The sequence below is a fragment of the Hyperoodon ampullatus genome (genome assembly GCF_949752795.1).
Source record: "Hyperoodon ampullatus genome assembly, chromosome: 2".
Classification (NCBI taxonomy): Eukaryota; Metazoa; Chordata; class Mammalia; order Artiodactyla; family Ziphiidae; genus Hyperoodon; species Hyperoodon ampullatus.
In genome coordinates, this window is record NC_136915.1 from 44,167,932 (window position 1) to 44,181,247 (window position 13,316).

The 13,316-nt window shown below is 37.2% G+C and overlaps 1 protein-coding gene across 7 annotated transcripts in view; it reads left to right on the forward strand.

The window, feature by feature from the left end:
* Positions 1-13,316, forward strand: part of OSBPL9 (oxysterol binding protein like 9) — a gene marked incomplete at its 5' end in the record, with an annotated part of 174,611 nt that overhangs the window by 57,310 nt on the left and 103,985 nt on the right. For 6 of the 7 annotated variants that reach the window (XM_079696752.1, XM_079696754.1, XM_079696751.1 and 3 more), the window contains one exon: positions 11,075-11,153. In XM_079696752.1, coding sequence (XP_079552878.1) covers positions 11,075-11,153 — 79 coding nt within the window. Of the gene's footprint in view, positions 1-11,074; positions 11,229-13,316 lie in introns of all 7 variants that reach the window. The other variant, XM_079696750.1, reaches the window with a different exon arrangement.

The window sequence follows — 13,316 nt, forward strand, 5'->3', positions numbered from 1 at the left end:
TAGCAGGTTTAGAGTTCCTACCTGATGACTGCTTATGTTGTTGAGTGTTCAAGGAAGGTAAAGAAGATTTTAAATAGCTACAGTGGACAATGGAAGAGAGACCAATAGCAAGACAAGAATGCCCCCTACTACCCCTGTATTCAACATTGCCAGCCACTGTAGGGTCAGTCTTACACCAGGCAGAAGATCCAAAAGAATCCGCAGATACTATTAGAATTGATAAATGAATTTAGCAAGGGTACTGGGTACAAGGTCACTATACAAAAATAAATTGTATTTCAATATATCAGCGACTAGTAATTAGAAAATGATTTTTTAAAAATAGAGAACATTTACCATAGCATCAAACATTAATTACTTAGAAATAAATATTAACAATGGGGGAGACAAGACCTTTACTCAGAAAACTATAAACACTGAAGTTAAAAAAGACCTAAATAAGTGGCAATCCCAGTTTGTTCCCAGTCAGTCCAGTCAGTATCCTAAGTGTGTGTGTGTGTGTGTGTATGTGTGTGTGTGTGTAACTTGTTCCACTGCTGACTGTAAAATTTACAAAGGGCCAAGAATACCCACTTTTTAAAAAATTTATTTTCTTATTAGTCATCCATTTTATACACATCAGTGTATACATGTCAATCCCAATCTCCCAATTCATCACACCCCCACTCCCATCCCTTGCCTCTATCCACTCTTGGTGTCCATACATTTTTATCTACTTCTGTGTCTCAATTTCTGCTCTGCAAACCAGTTCATCTGTACCATTTTCTAGGTTCCACATATATGCGTTAATATACGATAATTGTTTTTCTCTTTCTGGCTTACTTCACTCTGTATGACAGTCTCTAGATGCATCCACGTCTCTACAAATGACCCAATTTCTTTCCTTTTTATGGCTGAGTAATATTCCATTATATATATGTACCACATCTTCTTTATTCATTCGTCTGTTGATGGGCATTTAGGTTGCTTCCATGACCTGACTATTGTAAATAATGCTGCAATGAACATTGGGGTGCATGTGTCTTTTTGAATTATGGTTTTCTCTGGGTATATGCCCAGTAGTGGGATTGCTGGATCATATGGTAATTCTATTTTTAGTTTTTTAAGGAACCTCCATACTGTTCTCCACAGTGGCTGTATCAATTTACATTCCCGCCAACAGTGTGAGACGGTGCCCTTTTCTCCACACCCTCTCCAGCATTTGTTGTTTGTAGATTTTTTTTGTTTATGCCCATTCTAACTGGTGTGAGGTGATACCTCATTATAGTTTTGATTTGCATTTCTCTAATAATTAGTTGAGCAGCTTTTCATGTGCTTCTTGGCCATCTGTATGTCTCCTTTGGAGAAATGTCTATTTAGGTCTTCTACCCATTTTTGGATTGGATTGTTTGTTTCTTTAATATTGAGCTGCATGAACTGTTTATATATTTGGGAGATTAATCCTTTATCCGATGATTCATTGGCAAATATTTTCTCCCATTCTGAGGGTTGTCTTTTCGTCTTATTTATGGTTTCCTTTGCTGTGCAAAAGCTTTTAAGTTTCATTAGGTCCCATTTATTTATTTTTGTTTCTATTTGCATTACTCTAGGAGGTGGATCAAAAAAGATCTTCCTGTATTTTATGTCAAAGAGTGTTCTTCCTATGTTTTCCTCTAAGAGTTTTATAGTGTTCGGTCTCACATTTAGGTCTCGAATCGATTTTGAGTTTATTTTTGTGTATGGTGTTAGGGAGTGTTCTAATTTCATTCTTTTACATGTAGCTGTCCAGTTTTCCCAGCACCACTTATTGAAGAGACTGTCTTTTCTTCATTGTATATCCTTGCCTCCTTTGTCATAGTAGTTGACCATAGGTGCGTGGGTTTATCTCTGGACTTTCTATCCTGTTCCATTGATCTGTGTTTCTGTTTTTGTGCCAGTACCATATTGTCTTGATTAGTGTAGCTTTGTAGTATAGTCTGAAGTCAGGGAGTCTTGATTCTTCCAGCTCCATTTTTTTTGCCTCAAGACTGCTTTGGCTATTCAGGGTCGTTTGTGTCTCTATACAAATTTTAAGATTTTTTGTTCTAGTTCTGTAAAAAATGCCATTGGTAATTTGATAGGGATTGCATTGAATCTGTAGATTGCTTTGGGTATTATAGTCATTTTCACAATATTGATTCTTCTAATCCAAGGACATGGTATATCTCTCCATCTGTTGGTATCATCTTTAATTTCTTTCCTCAGTGTCTTATAGTTTTCTGCATACAGGTCTTTTGTCTCCCTAGGTAGGTTTATTCCTAGGTATTTTATTCTTTTTGTTGTAATGGTAAATGGGAGTGTTTCCTTAATTCCTCTTTCACATTTTTCCTCATTTGTGTATAAGAATGCAAGAGATTTCTGTGCATTAATTTTGTATCCTGCAACTTTACCAAATTCATTGATTAGCTCTAGTAGTTTTCTGGTGGCATCTTTAGGATTCTCTATGTATAGTATCATGTCATCTGCAAACAGTGACAATTTTACTTCTTCTTTTCCAATTTGAATTCCTTTTGTTTCTTTTCCTTCTCTGATTGCCATGGCTAGGACTTCCAAAACTATAAGGAATAATAGTGGTGAGAGTGGACATTCTTGTCTTCTTCCTGATCTTAGAGGAAATGCTTTCAGTGTTTCACCATTGAGAATGATGTTTGCTGTGAGTTTGTCATATATGGCCTTTATTATGTTGAAGTAGCTTCCCTCTATGCCCACTTTCTGCAGAGTTTTTATTGTAAATGGGTGTTGAATTTTGTGAAAATTTTCTGCATCTATTGAGATGATCATACAGTTTTTATTCTTCAATTTGTTAATGTGGTGTATCACATTGATTGATTTGTGTATATTGAAGAATCCTTGCATCTCTGGTATAAATCCCACTTGATCATGGTGTATGATCCATTTAATGTGTTGTTGGATTCTGTTTGCTAGTATTTTGTTGAGGATTTTTGCATCTATATTCATCAGTGATATTGGTCTGTAATTTTCTTTTTTTGTAATACCTTTGTCTGCTTTTGGTATCAGGGTGATGGTGGCCTCATAGAATGAGTTTGGGAGTGCTCTTTCCTCTGCAATTTTTTGGAAGAGTTTGAGAAGGATGGGTGTTAGCTCTTCTCCAAATGTTTGATAGAATTCACCTGTGAGGCCATCTGGTCCTGGACTTTTGTTTGTTGGAAGATTTTTAATCACAGTTTCAATTTCATTACTTGTAATTGGTCTGTTCGTATTTTCTATTTCTTCCTGGTTCAGTCTTGGAAGCTTATACCTTTCTAAGAATTTGTCCATTTCTTCCAGGTTGTCCATTTTATCAGCATAAAGTTGCTTGTAGTAGTCTCTTAGGATGCTTTGTATTTCTGTGGTGTCTGTTGTAACTTCTTTTTCATTTCTAATTTTATTGAGTCCTCTCCCTCTTTTTCTTGATGAGTCTGGCTAATGGTTTATCTATTTTGTTTATCTTCTCAAGGAACCAGCTTTTAGTTTTATTGATCTTTGCTACTGTTTTCTTTATTTCTATTTCATTTATTTCTGCTCTGATATCTATGATTTCTTTCCTTCTGCTAACTTTGGGTTTTGTTTGTTCTTCTTTCTCTAGTTCCTTTAGGTGTAAGGTTAGATTGTTTATTTGAGATTTTTCTTGTTTCTTGAGGTAAGCTTGTATAGCTATAAACTTCCTTCTTAGAACTGCTTTTGCTGCATTCCATAGGTTTTGGATCATCGTGTTTTCATTGTCATTTGTCTCTAGGTGTTTTTTGATTTGCTCTTTGATTTCTTCAGTGATCTCTTGGTTATTTAGTAACGTATTGTTTAGCCTCAATGTGTTTCTGTTTTTTACTTTTTGTTCCCTGTAGTTAATTTCTAATCTCATAGCATCATGGTCAGAAAAGATGCTTGGTATGATTTCAATTTTCTTAAATTTACTGAGGCTTGATTTGTGACCCAGGCTGTGATCTATCCTGGAGAATGTTCCTTGTGCACTTGAGAAGAAAGTGTAATCTGCTGTTTTTGGATGGAATGTCCTATAAATATCAATTAAATCTATCTGGTCTATTGTGTCATTTAATGCTTGCTTACTAATAAAGTTTCCTTATTAATTTTCTGTTTGGATGCTCTGTCCATTGGTGTAAGTGAAGTGTTAAAATCCCCCACTATTATTGTGTTACTGTTGATTTCCTCTTTTAGAGCTGTTAGCAGCTGCCTTATGTATTGAGCTGCTTTTATGTTGGGTGCATAAACATACATAATTGTTATATCTTCTTCTTGGATTGATCCTTTGAACATTATGTAGTGTCCCTCCTTATCTCTTATAACAGTCTTTATTTTAAAGTCTATTTTATCTGATATGAGTATTGCTACTCCAGTTTTCTTTTGATTTCCATTTGCATGGAATATCTTTTTCCATCCCCTCACTTTCAGTCTGTATGTGTCCCTAGGTCTGAAGGGAGTCTCTTGTAGACAGCATATATATGGGTCTTATTTTTGTATCCATTCAGCAAGCCTGTGTCTTTCGGTTGGAGCATTTAATCCTTTCACGTTTAAGGTAATTATCGATATGTATGTTCCTATGACCATTTTCTTAATTGTTTTAGGTTTGTTTTTGTAGGTCATTTTCTCCTCTTGTGTTTCCCACTTAGAGAAGTTCCTTTAGCATTTGTTGTAGAGCTGGTTTGGTGGTGCTGAATTCTCTTAGGTTTTGCTTGTCTGTGAAGCTTTTGATTTCTCCATTGAATCTGAATGAGATCCTTGCTGGGTAGAGTAATCTTTGTTGTAAGTGCTTCCCTTTCATCATTTTAAGTATATCATGCCACTCCCTTCTGGCTTGTATTGTTTCTTCTGAGAAATCAGCTGTTAACCTTATGGGAGTTCCCTTGTATGTTATTTGTTGTTTTTCCCTTGCTGCTTTCAATAATTTTTCTTTGTCTTTAAGTTTTGCCAGTTTAATTACTATGTGTCTTGGCGTGTTTCTCCTTGGGTGTATCCTGTGTGGGACTCGCTGTGCTTCCTGGACTTGCGTGGCTATTTCCTTACCCATATTAGGGAAGTTTTCGACTATAATCTCTTCAAATATTTTCTCAGGTCCTTTCTCTCTCTCTTCTCCTTCTGGGACCCCCATAATGTGAATGTTGTTGCGTTTAATGTTGTCCCAGAAGTCTCTTAGGCTGTCTTCATTTCTTTTCATTCTTTTTTATTTTTTCTGTTCTGCAGCAGTGAATTCCACCATTCTGTCTTCCAGGTCACTTTCCGTTCTTCTGCCTCAGTTATTCTGCTGTTGATTCCTTCTAGTGTATTTTTCATTTCAGTTATTGTATTGTTCATCTCTGTTTGTTTGTTCTTTAATTCTTCTAGGTCTTTGTTAAACATTTCTTGCATCTTCTTGATCTTTGCTCAATGCTTTTTCCCAGGTTCTGGATCATCTTCACTCTCATTATTCTCAATTCTTTTTCTGGAAGATTGCCTATCTCCATTTCATTTAGTTGTTTTTCTGGGGTTTTATCTTGTTCCTTCATCTGGTAAATAGCCCTCTGCCTTTTCATCTTGTCTATGTTTCTGTGAATGTGGTTTTTGTTCCACAGGCTGCAGGATTGTAGTTCTTCTGCTTCTGCTCCAGGAATACCCACTTTTGATCCCTGTCTTCTCAGTCAACAAAGAGACCCCAGTAGAGATGGCAACTTTTTCTCACCTGCCATTCTAGGGAGAACTGGCTATGACCATGGTGTTGATGTTGATTTATAATTTAGAAAGGCCAAGAGAAAAATGTTGGAGGACTTACTCCACCTGATACCGAAATGTAACAGTTTCTAGATGATAACATAGGAGGATATCTTCATGGTCTTGGGATTGGGAAAGAATTCTTAAAGAAGACACAGAAAGCACAATCATAAGGTGTAAAACCAATACATTTTATTACGTTAAAGTTAACTCTTCACGAACAGATATCATTATGAGAGTACAAAGGCTGGCAACAGGGTGGGAGAACATATTTGCCTAATTCATAACCAGTGAAGGGTTCATGTCTAGGATATATAAAAAACTCCTACAGATAATTAGAAAAGGGTAGTCCAATCTATTCAATAGGCGAGAAACTTGAACTGTTTCTATTCAAGAAAAAAACAAGAGGATAGTCACATGGTCACAAACATGAAAAGATACTGAACTTCATTAGTTATCAGGGAAATATAATTGGGACCACTATAAGTTACTAGCACTCACCTGCCAGAATGACTAAAGTAAAAAAGTGTCAGTGAGGGTGTGGAACAGTTGAAACTTTCATACACCTTTGGTTGGAGTATAATTGGCACAACTACTTTTGCAAACTGTTTGACAGTGTCTATTAAAATTAGCATGTGCATACCATATGACCTAGCAAATTCACTCCTAGACTGTGTCTAATAGAAATATAAGCATATATATAACAAAAGATGAATAAGAATGTCATAGCAGCATGATTCTAATAACCTAAAACTGGAAACAACATAAATGTCCATCTGCAGTGAAACTGATAAATTGTGGGTATTCATACAAAGGAATACTACATATAGCAATAAAAATGAACAAACCATTGCTATATGCAACATCTTTGATGAATTTCACAAACATTATTTTGAGTGAAGGAAGTCAGACACAGAAGAAAATATGTTGTATGAGTCCATTTGTATGAAGTTCAGAGACAGACAAAACTAATTTTAATATTAGAAGTAGAGATACTATTTACCTTTGGGATGGAAGACAAGGCTAATGATTAGGGCAGGGTACAAGGAGAGCGTTTCTTCATTGAGCTTGTACAGTTATGATTTGTGTATATGTTACCTTTCCATATAAAGTTGTTTTCAAATAATGTATGTAAAATGCTTATCATAGTGGCTGGCTCATTACTGCCAGTTCAGTAACTGGCAGTATTAACTTTTTACTATGGTTTAGTTCTCTGTGATGACAAGGTCTAGGGCAATGGTGTCTAGTTGAATTTACTGCAGTCATTAAAATGTTCTGTGTCTGCACTCTGTAGTTCCATAGTCTCTAGTCACATGTGACTATTGAGTATTTGAAATATGACTGAGGAACTTATTTAAAATTTTACTTAATTATAATAAAAATTTAAATACCCACATGTGACTAATGGCTGTCATATTGGATATGATATGATATCCAGGTCTAGGGAATTGCCATGAGAATGAGTGAATGAAGAAGAATGGCAGTGAAGTTTATGTGAGTTGAATAAATCAAGAAACTGAGAAGCCAGAGTGTCAGATGAATTGTGCCTCTGTACATTGAAGAATGCTTAAGGTAATGGAAAGACTGGATTGGAGTGTGAGGTTGTTAGGTAGGTTCCAAAGTCTTCAAAGAAGCTTTTGGATAGAGGAGGGAAAAAGTGTAATGGACCAGGAAAGAATGCTTTTCCATATAGGTTGTCAAAGATACTTAGGTAGAAATGTTTCTGAAGCACAGCTTAGGTAATAAAGAGTCACTGAGGGAGAGAATTTTAAGAAGGAAGTGGTCAGGGGCAGCATCAATGCTTCAGAGTGGTGCTGTATGACAAAACTCTAGAGTAGTAAAGTGGTGATTGAAGACCTGTGAGAGTGAAGCTTGGTGCAGAGGTGGGGAAGGAAGCAATTGCTGGGAGTAGATGAAAGGTTAAGGTGTGGGCAATTTTCAGTAAGTTCCTCTGTGAAAGCAATAAGAAAGGAGGTGGTAGCTAGGGGGAGATGTGGGGGTTTGCTTTTGTTTAACAAGTGGTGGGGGATTGAACTTGAGGAAGGACATGAAAAAGTGAAATTTCTTGGTGTTTTCTTTCAGTGTATGGAAGAAATGTTGAGGCTGAGTACATATAGGATCTCTGTGAGGTGAGGAGGAAGTGGCTAGGTGATGACAGTGGAAAGGTTGGTTGGGCCAGATTTTGAACAATCTTGAATGGCATTATGAAGAAATGTTGACTTTATCTAATAGTTCATGGAGAACCAAGGAAAGTTTTAAGTATCTGGGTCTCCTGTATGAGTCTGTGCTTTATAAATATTCCTCTGGCAATAGCAAGGACTGTGGACTAAAGGTAGCCAGACTTAAAGAGACAGATTGCTTCATCAAGCAAGAAGTGATGAAACCCTGAGATAGGGCAGTAGCCATTCATAGGGTGGAGAAGATTTGGCGAATTTGAGATTATAGTTCAGAAGTGGAATGAGCACAACTTGTGGTGATGGAATAAAGGAGAACAAGTATTAGAACCGAGAGGTTTCTATCTGAGTTGACTAGGTCTAAACTGGTGAATTTATGTTAAGGGACCAAAAAGAAAGAACCCGAGTTTGGAATTGTGGTGAATTATATAACAGTTTTGTTGAGATATAATTCACATACCATACAATTCACCCATTTAAAGTATGCAATCCAATGTTTTTAGTGTATTCACAGAGCTGTGCAACCATCACTACAATCGATTTTAGAATTTTTTCATCACCCTATAAAGAAACTCATACCCATTAGCAGTCATTCCTCACTCTACCCCACCTCGTTCTCCAGCCCCTCAGCCCTAGGCAACCACTAACCTGCTCTTGGTCTGTATGAATTTGCCTATTTGGGGTATTTCATGTAAATGGAATCATACAGCATGTGGTCCTTTTTGACTAGCTTCTTTTATTTAGCATGTTTTCAAAGTTCTTCCATGTAGAGATCACTTTTTGCCTTATATTATGTATACTCACCTCTTTACATGTTTTATCTCTACTGGAGGCATTATTGTTATATATTCCAAAGCTGTATCTGGCACATATGCTGTATTTAGTTATGACTCAACAAATAATTGATACATCTTAAGTTAGAAGATTAGCTCCATTAACCATGAAATAAAGTTAACCAGAATGAGTTGCTCCCACACGTGCTTACCCACTAAGGTGTGTCTTTATCTGCTGTCATGGAATAAGTAGGTACCATGCCAATGGTCTGGTTCTGCCATTAATTCTGTATGACCTTGGGTAAGTCATTATACTCTGGATACACTTTCCATATGTGAAAATGGGGATAAAAATCCCTACCCAATATGACACAGAGGAATAACTAAGGTCATTCAAGTTGATGTGATTTGGATAGAGTTGGGGTTCGTCCAGACAGCCTCTGAGAAGAAATAAATACATGTTTCCCCTCCTATCTGAAAGAAGAGTGTTCTTATGAAACCTTTTGTAAGGCGAAATGGGTAAAGTGCAAAAGCAATTACTTTAGGTTGCAGCTTCCTAACAGATACGCAAAATAAACAGAGGTAAAGCCCAGATGCTCACAGACACAGTTCAAAGCTGTGACAGCTTGATGCTGAGATGCTGAGTGTAGTTCCTGGGGAGGGAGCTTGGCGGTTCTACTCTTGCTATTTGGCGTGAACACTGCCTCTGTAATGGCTCAGGGCAAAACAAATGCTGAATGCGATTTTCGCTTTTCACCTGTTTTCTGGAAAATTTCCAGATTTCTTTTGGTAAGTGAAAACAGGTACAGACTTACAATGGGGTTACATACCAATAAACCTATTGTAAATTGAAAATATCATAAGTCAAAAATGCATTTAATACACCTAGCCTACTGAATACCATAGCTTAGGCTCACATATCTTAAACGTGCTCAGACACTTATGTGAGCATATAGCTGGGCAAAATCATCTCATTCAAAGCCTGTTTTATAATAAAGGGTTGAATAGCTCATGTAATTTATTGAATACTGTACTGAAAACAGAATGGTTGATTAGGTACAGAATGGTTGTCAGTGTATCTTGTTCCCCCTTGTGATCACGTGGCTGATGGGGAGCTGCTGCCCCGCATCATGAGAGAGTATCACCACATATTGCTAGCCCAGGAAAAGATCAAAATTCAAAATTCAGAGTACGGTTTCTGCTGAATGTGTATTGCTTTCACACTATCGTAAAGTTGAAAAATCATAAGTCAAACCATTGTAAGTTGGAGACTGCTTTTGTGAAAGCCCTGCATTAGAATAGACAAAGTGACATAAAATGAACTTTTGGAAGGGGTGGTGGTAACCTGTAAATGTTTGGCTCTATTACCTAATCCTCCTGGGATAGGAGTAGCCTTTTTTTTCATGGGATTAGGTATCTTCGCCCCTTAAGTCCTTTCAATCCCCATCTACAAGGTCCTAGTTTTGTCTGTTGCATACTGCTTGTTTTGTCACTAACCTGGAGCATTATACCTGTGCCATGTTCTCTAGCTATTCTCTCTGGAATACTTAAGACACTTATTTCTTAAGGACACTGACCAGTAGACTCCCTATTTTGCATAGCTTCATGTTGCTTTCCTAATTCCTGTTGTCTTAATATGCTTCATATAGTTGAATACCAAAAAGAAAAAGTTTAAAACCCACTCTATCCACCTTCCTGAAACAAACAACTTATAAATGCAGGCCTACCTTACCCCCCCGCCGCCTCTTTTAGAGAGTTGTTCATGTTTTTATTTAGAAAACATATACTGAGTGTGTACTTGAGTGCCATGTATCAAAATAAATAAAGTAGTCCTTGACTTCCAAGATCTTGTAGCAGTTCAGTGGGAGAAGGCAGACATAGATAATCACAGTATAATGTGGAAGTGCAGTAGCAGAGCCATGGACAGGTGGTTTTGAGAGCATACCTTGAAGAAGCCACTGGGACAGTGTTTTGAAGCAAGGGTCGCCTGGCATTTCTGAACTAACAAATATAACACAGAAGCAGCCTGATGAAGAGCACATGTGTTCTTTGAGCCTCAGAACAACCCGGTGACTCCCATTTTAGAGAACAGTCTAAAGCTCCGAAAGGATCAGTGGCTGGCTCTTAAACGGATTCTAGACTCAGCTTCTATGTTTATCCCCTCCCCCTCCCCCATATCCATGCCCCTTAAGCAAGGGTAGAAAGTACCCTTGCAGAGTACCACAGTGCCCTGCCATCCGCTCGTTTAGTTCTTCCTCCTTAAGCAAAGCTAGAGTCTCAGATTCCCCTTTTCTGTGTCTAGCCTGCTTCCAGTGTCGTCGGTGCATTGAGCGTTACAGGGCTGTAGCAGTAGTGAATATTGCTGATGTCATTGTTTGCCTTATTGGGATTTTGCTCTTTGTTTCACAGGGAGCTGTGATTGGTATAGACGATGAGGACGACAGCACCTTCACAATAACTGTTGATCAGAAAACCTTCCATTTCCAGGGTGAGCTGAAAGAAAAGATTCTTTCTCTTCATAGTCCCAGCTGCTTCTTTCCTTCTCTTTTGGGTTGTTTGCTGGGTGACTTGAATGGTTTTGCAACTGATCCTGCATGAACGAGTGCACAGGAACGTTCTGGATGAAGTGGTGCTGCAGGTTAGGCAGGGATTTAATCGTATCTGCAGTGGATACAGATCTATTTGAAACGACTGTGGATCTGGCTGCAATTGAAAATTAAAAATTGAAACGATGAAAATCAGTGAAGGGAGAGAGTGATGGGCTGCAGCTGCTGGCTTGTGTTTGCAGAAGGTTGCTGGTCTTCCTTATCGAGGAGTGTGGCTCTGCTTCTGCATGAAAAGTCCAAAGACTGATTGTGAAGGCTGCAGTGTTTGTCCGTGTAAAACTCAAAATATAAATTGAAGCTAGTAGCAGCCTTTGGCTTAAAGGTTTTGCTTTGCTTCAAGAACTACAAGTTTGCATTCATTTCATCTGCATTTTTGCGTCTTGTCTGCCAGCCATCATTTCTCTGCTGTCATCCTTTTTATAGTTCATAACACCAAATGCCATCTGCCACTGCTATGTTTCGGCATTGCATGCTATGGTTCACCGGTAGAAAGGGTAAGGTACTAGATGATCATTCTCATTTCATCTTGCTTTGAAAACTCTAAACCAGCAAATAAAAGTCAATTTTAATGATCCTGTCCTAATGTACCTCTCATCTATTAGGAGTGCCTGTTAGCTTTGTTACTAATGTTTTTGCTATTTTGCCTATCCAGAGTAACCTCTATTTTATGTTTAAAGCAGTCCAAGAGACTTAAAAATTGAGAATATTTGCACTTTCTTTGAACTGCAAGTGACAATGCACTGTGATAGATGCTAGGCATACCAAGATAAAGAAATAGTAAATTTATAGCTTACAAATGTTTTGGTTATGATGTCTAACGGTGACCAGATATGTTATACAAGATGTTCCGGCAGCTATTGTCCTTCTATACTAGGATAGTGTATTGAAGTTATTTTATTTCATTGTCTTGTTTAAGAAATTGGCACATAGAAATGAAAGATCCAGCTTATATATAATAAAGACAAACCAGTGTACTCACTCGTGATATCTCTAATGCTTTTAGGAAAAAGCATTCTTAAAGTATTTATTATGTTTGGTCATATTCTTTACTCAGACTGCTATAAACTAATGATGTCCTCCTGAAATTTTCTACTACGTTTAATTTCATAAAACATTTAAAATCTTATTATGAAAGCCCATGGCCTTTATTTTTAGGTTAAATATATATCGCTGCTTATAAATGAAAGCAGATAATGCCCACACTCCGGAACTCTTTACTTGAATGAAGTTGAATACTTTAATGTGTTTCAAGTAATAGCTGCTAGATGCAGGTGAAGGCTGCAGTATGGAATTCTCTCTTCTGCAGTTACTAAGGAGACATCTTCTTTGGACTTCCAGAAGCTGTATTGTTTGCCTGTTTAAAGGAGAGGAGATCCAGGCCCCTAGAGCAAAGGCACCTCTACCTTCTCTGATTTAAATTATTTATGTTAAACTGACCTCCCCTTTAACACTTCCATATTTATGTGGCTTGCTTATAAAACAGGCAACTCCTTTAATGAATCATTTAAATGACAAGGATAAATGAAGTGTTATATGTATTTTTTAAATGGATACTTTTCTACTATAATAGTTATGGGAGTCTCAGGCAACATGAGATTATCTGGCTTATGTGTGTGTGATTATCTGGCTTATTATGTGTGTGTAATCAACTTTATTGAGCTGTAATTAATATACAATAAAATGTACACTCTATAACGTTCAATGAATATTGACAAATTTACTTACTCATGTAACTGCTACCATAATGAAAATGTAGAACATTTCTGTCACCCAAAAGTTTCTTTTATTCTTTCAGTCAGTCTCCACTCCCAGCCTCTGGCTCCAGACAACTGCTGATCTATGATTAAAGATTAGATTTTTTTTTTTTTGGAGAGTTTCACATAAATGGAATCATACAGTATGTATTGTCTTTTGTCTGGCTTTATTTTAGCTCAGTATAATGTTTTTAATATTTGCCCATCTTGTTGCATATATTGGTAGTTCCTTTTATATTGCTAAGTAGTAGTCTGTTGTTAGATATTATATTTTTTTGAAGGTTGAACTGT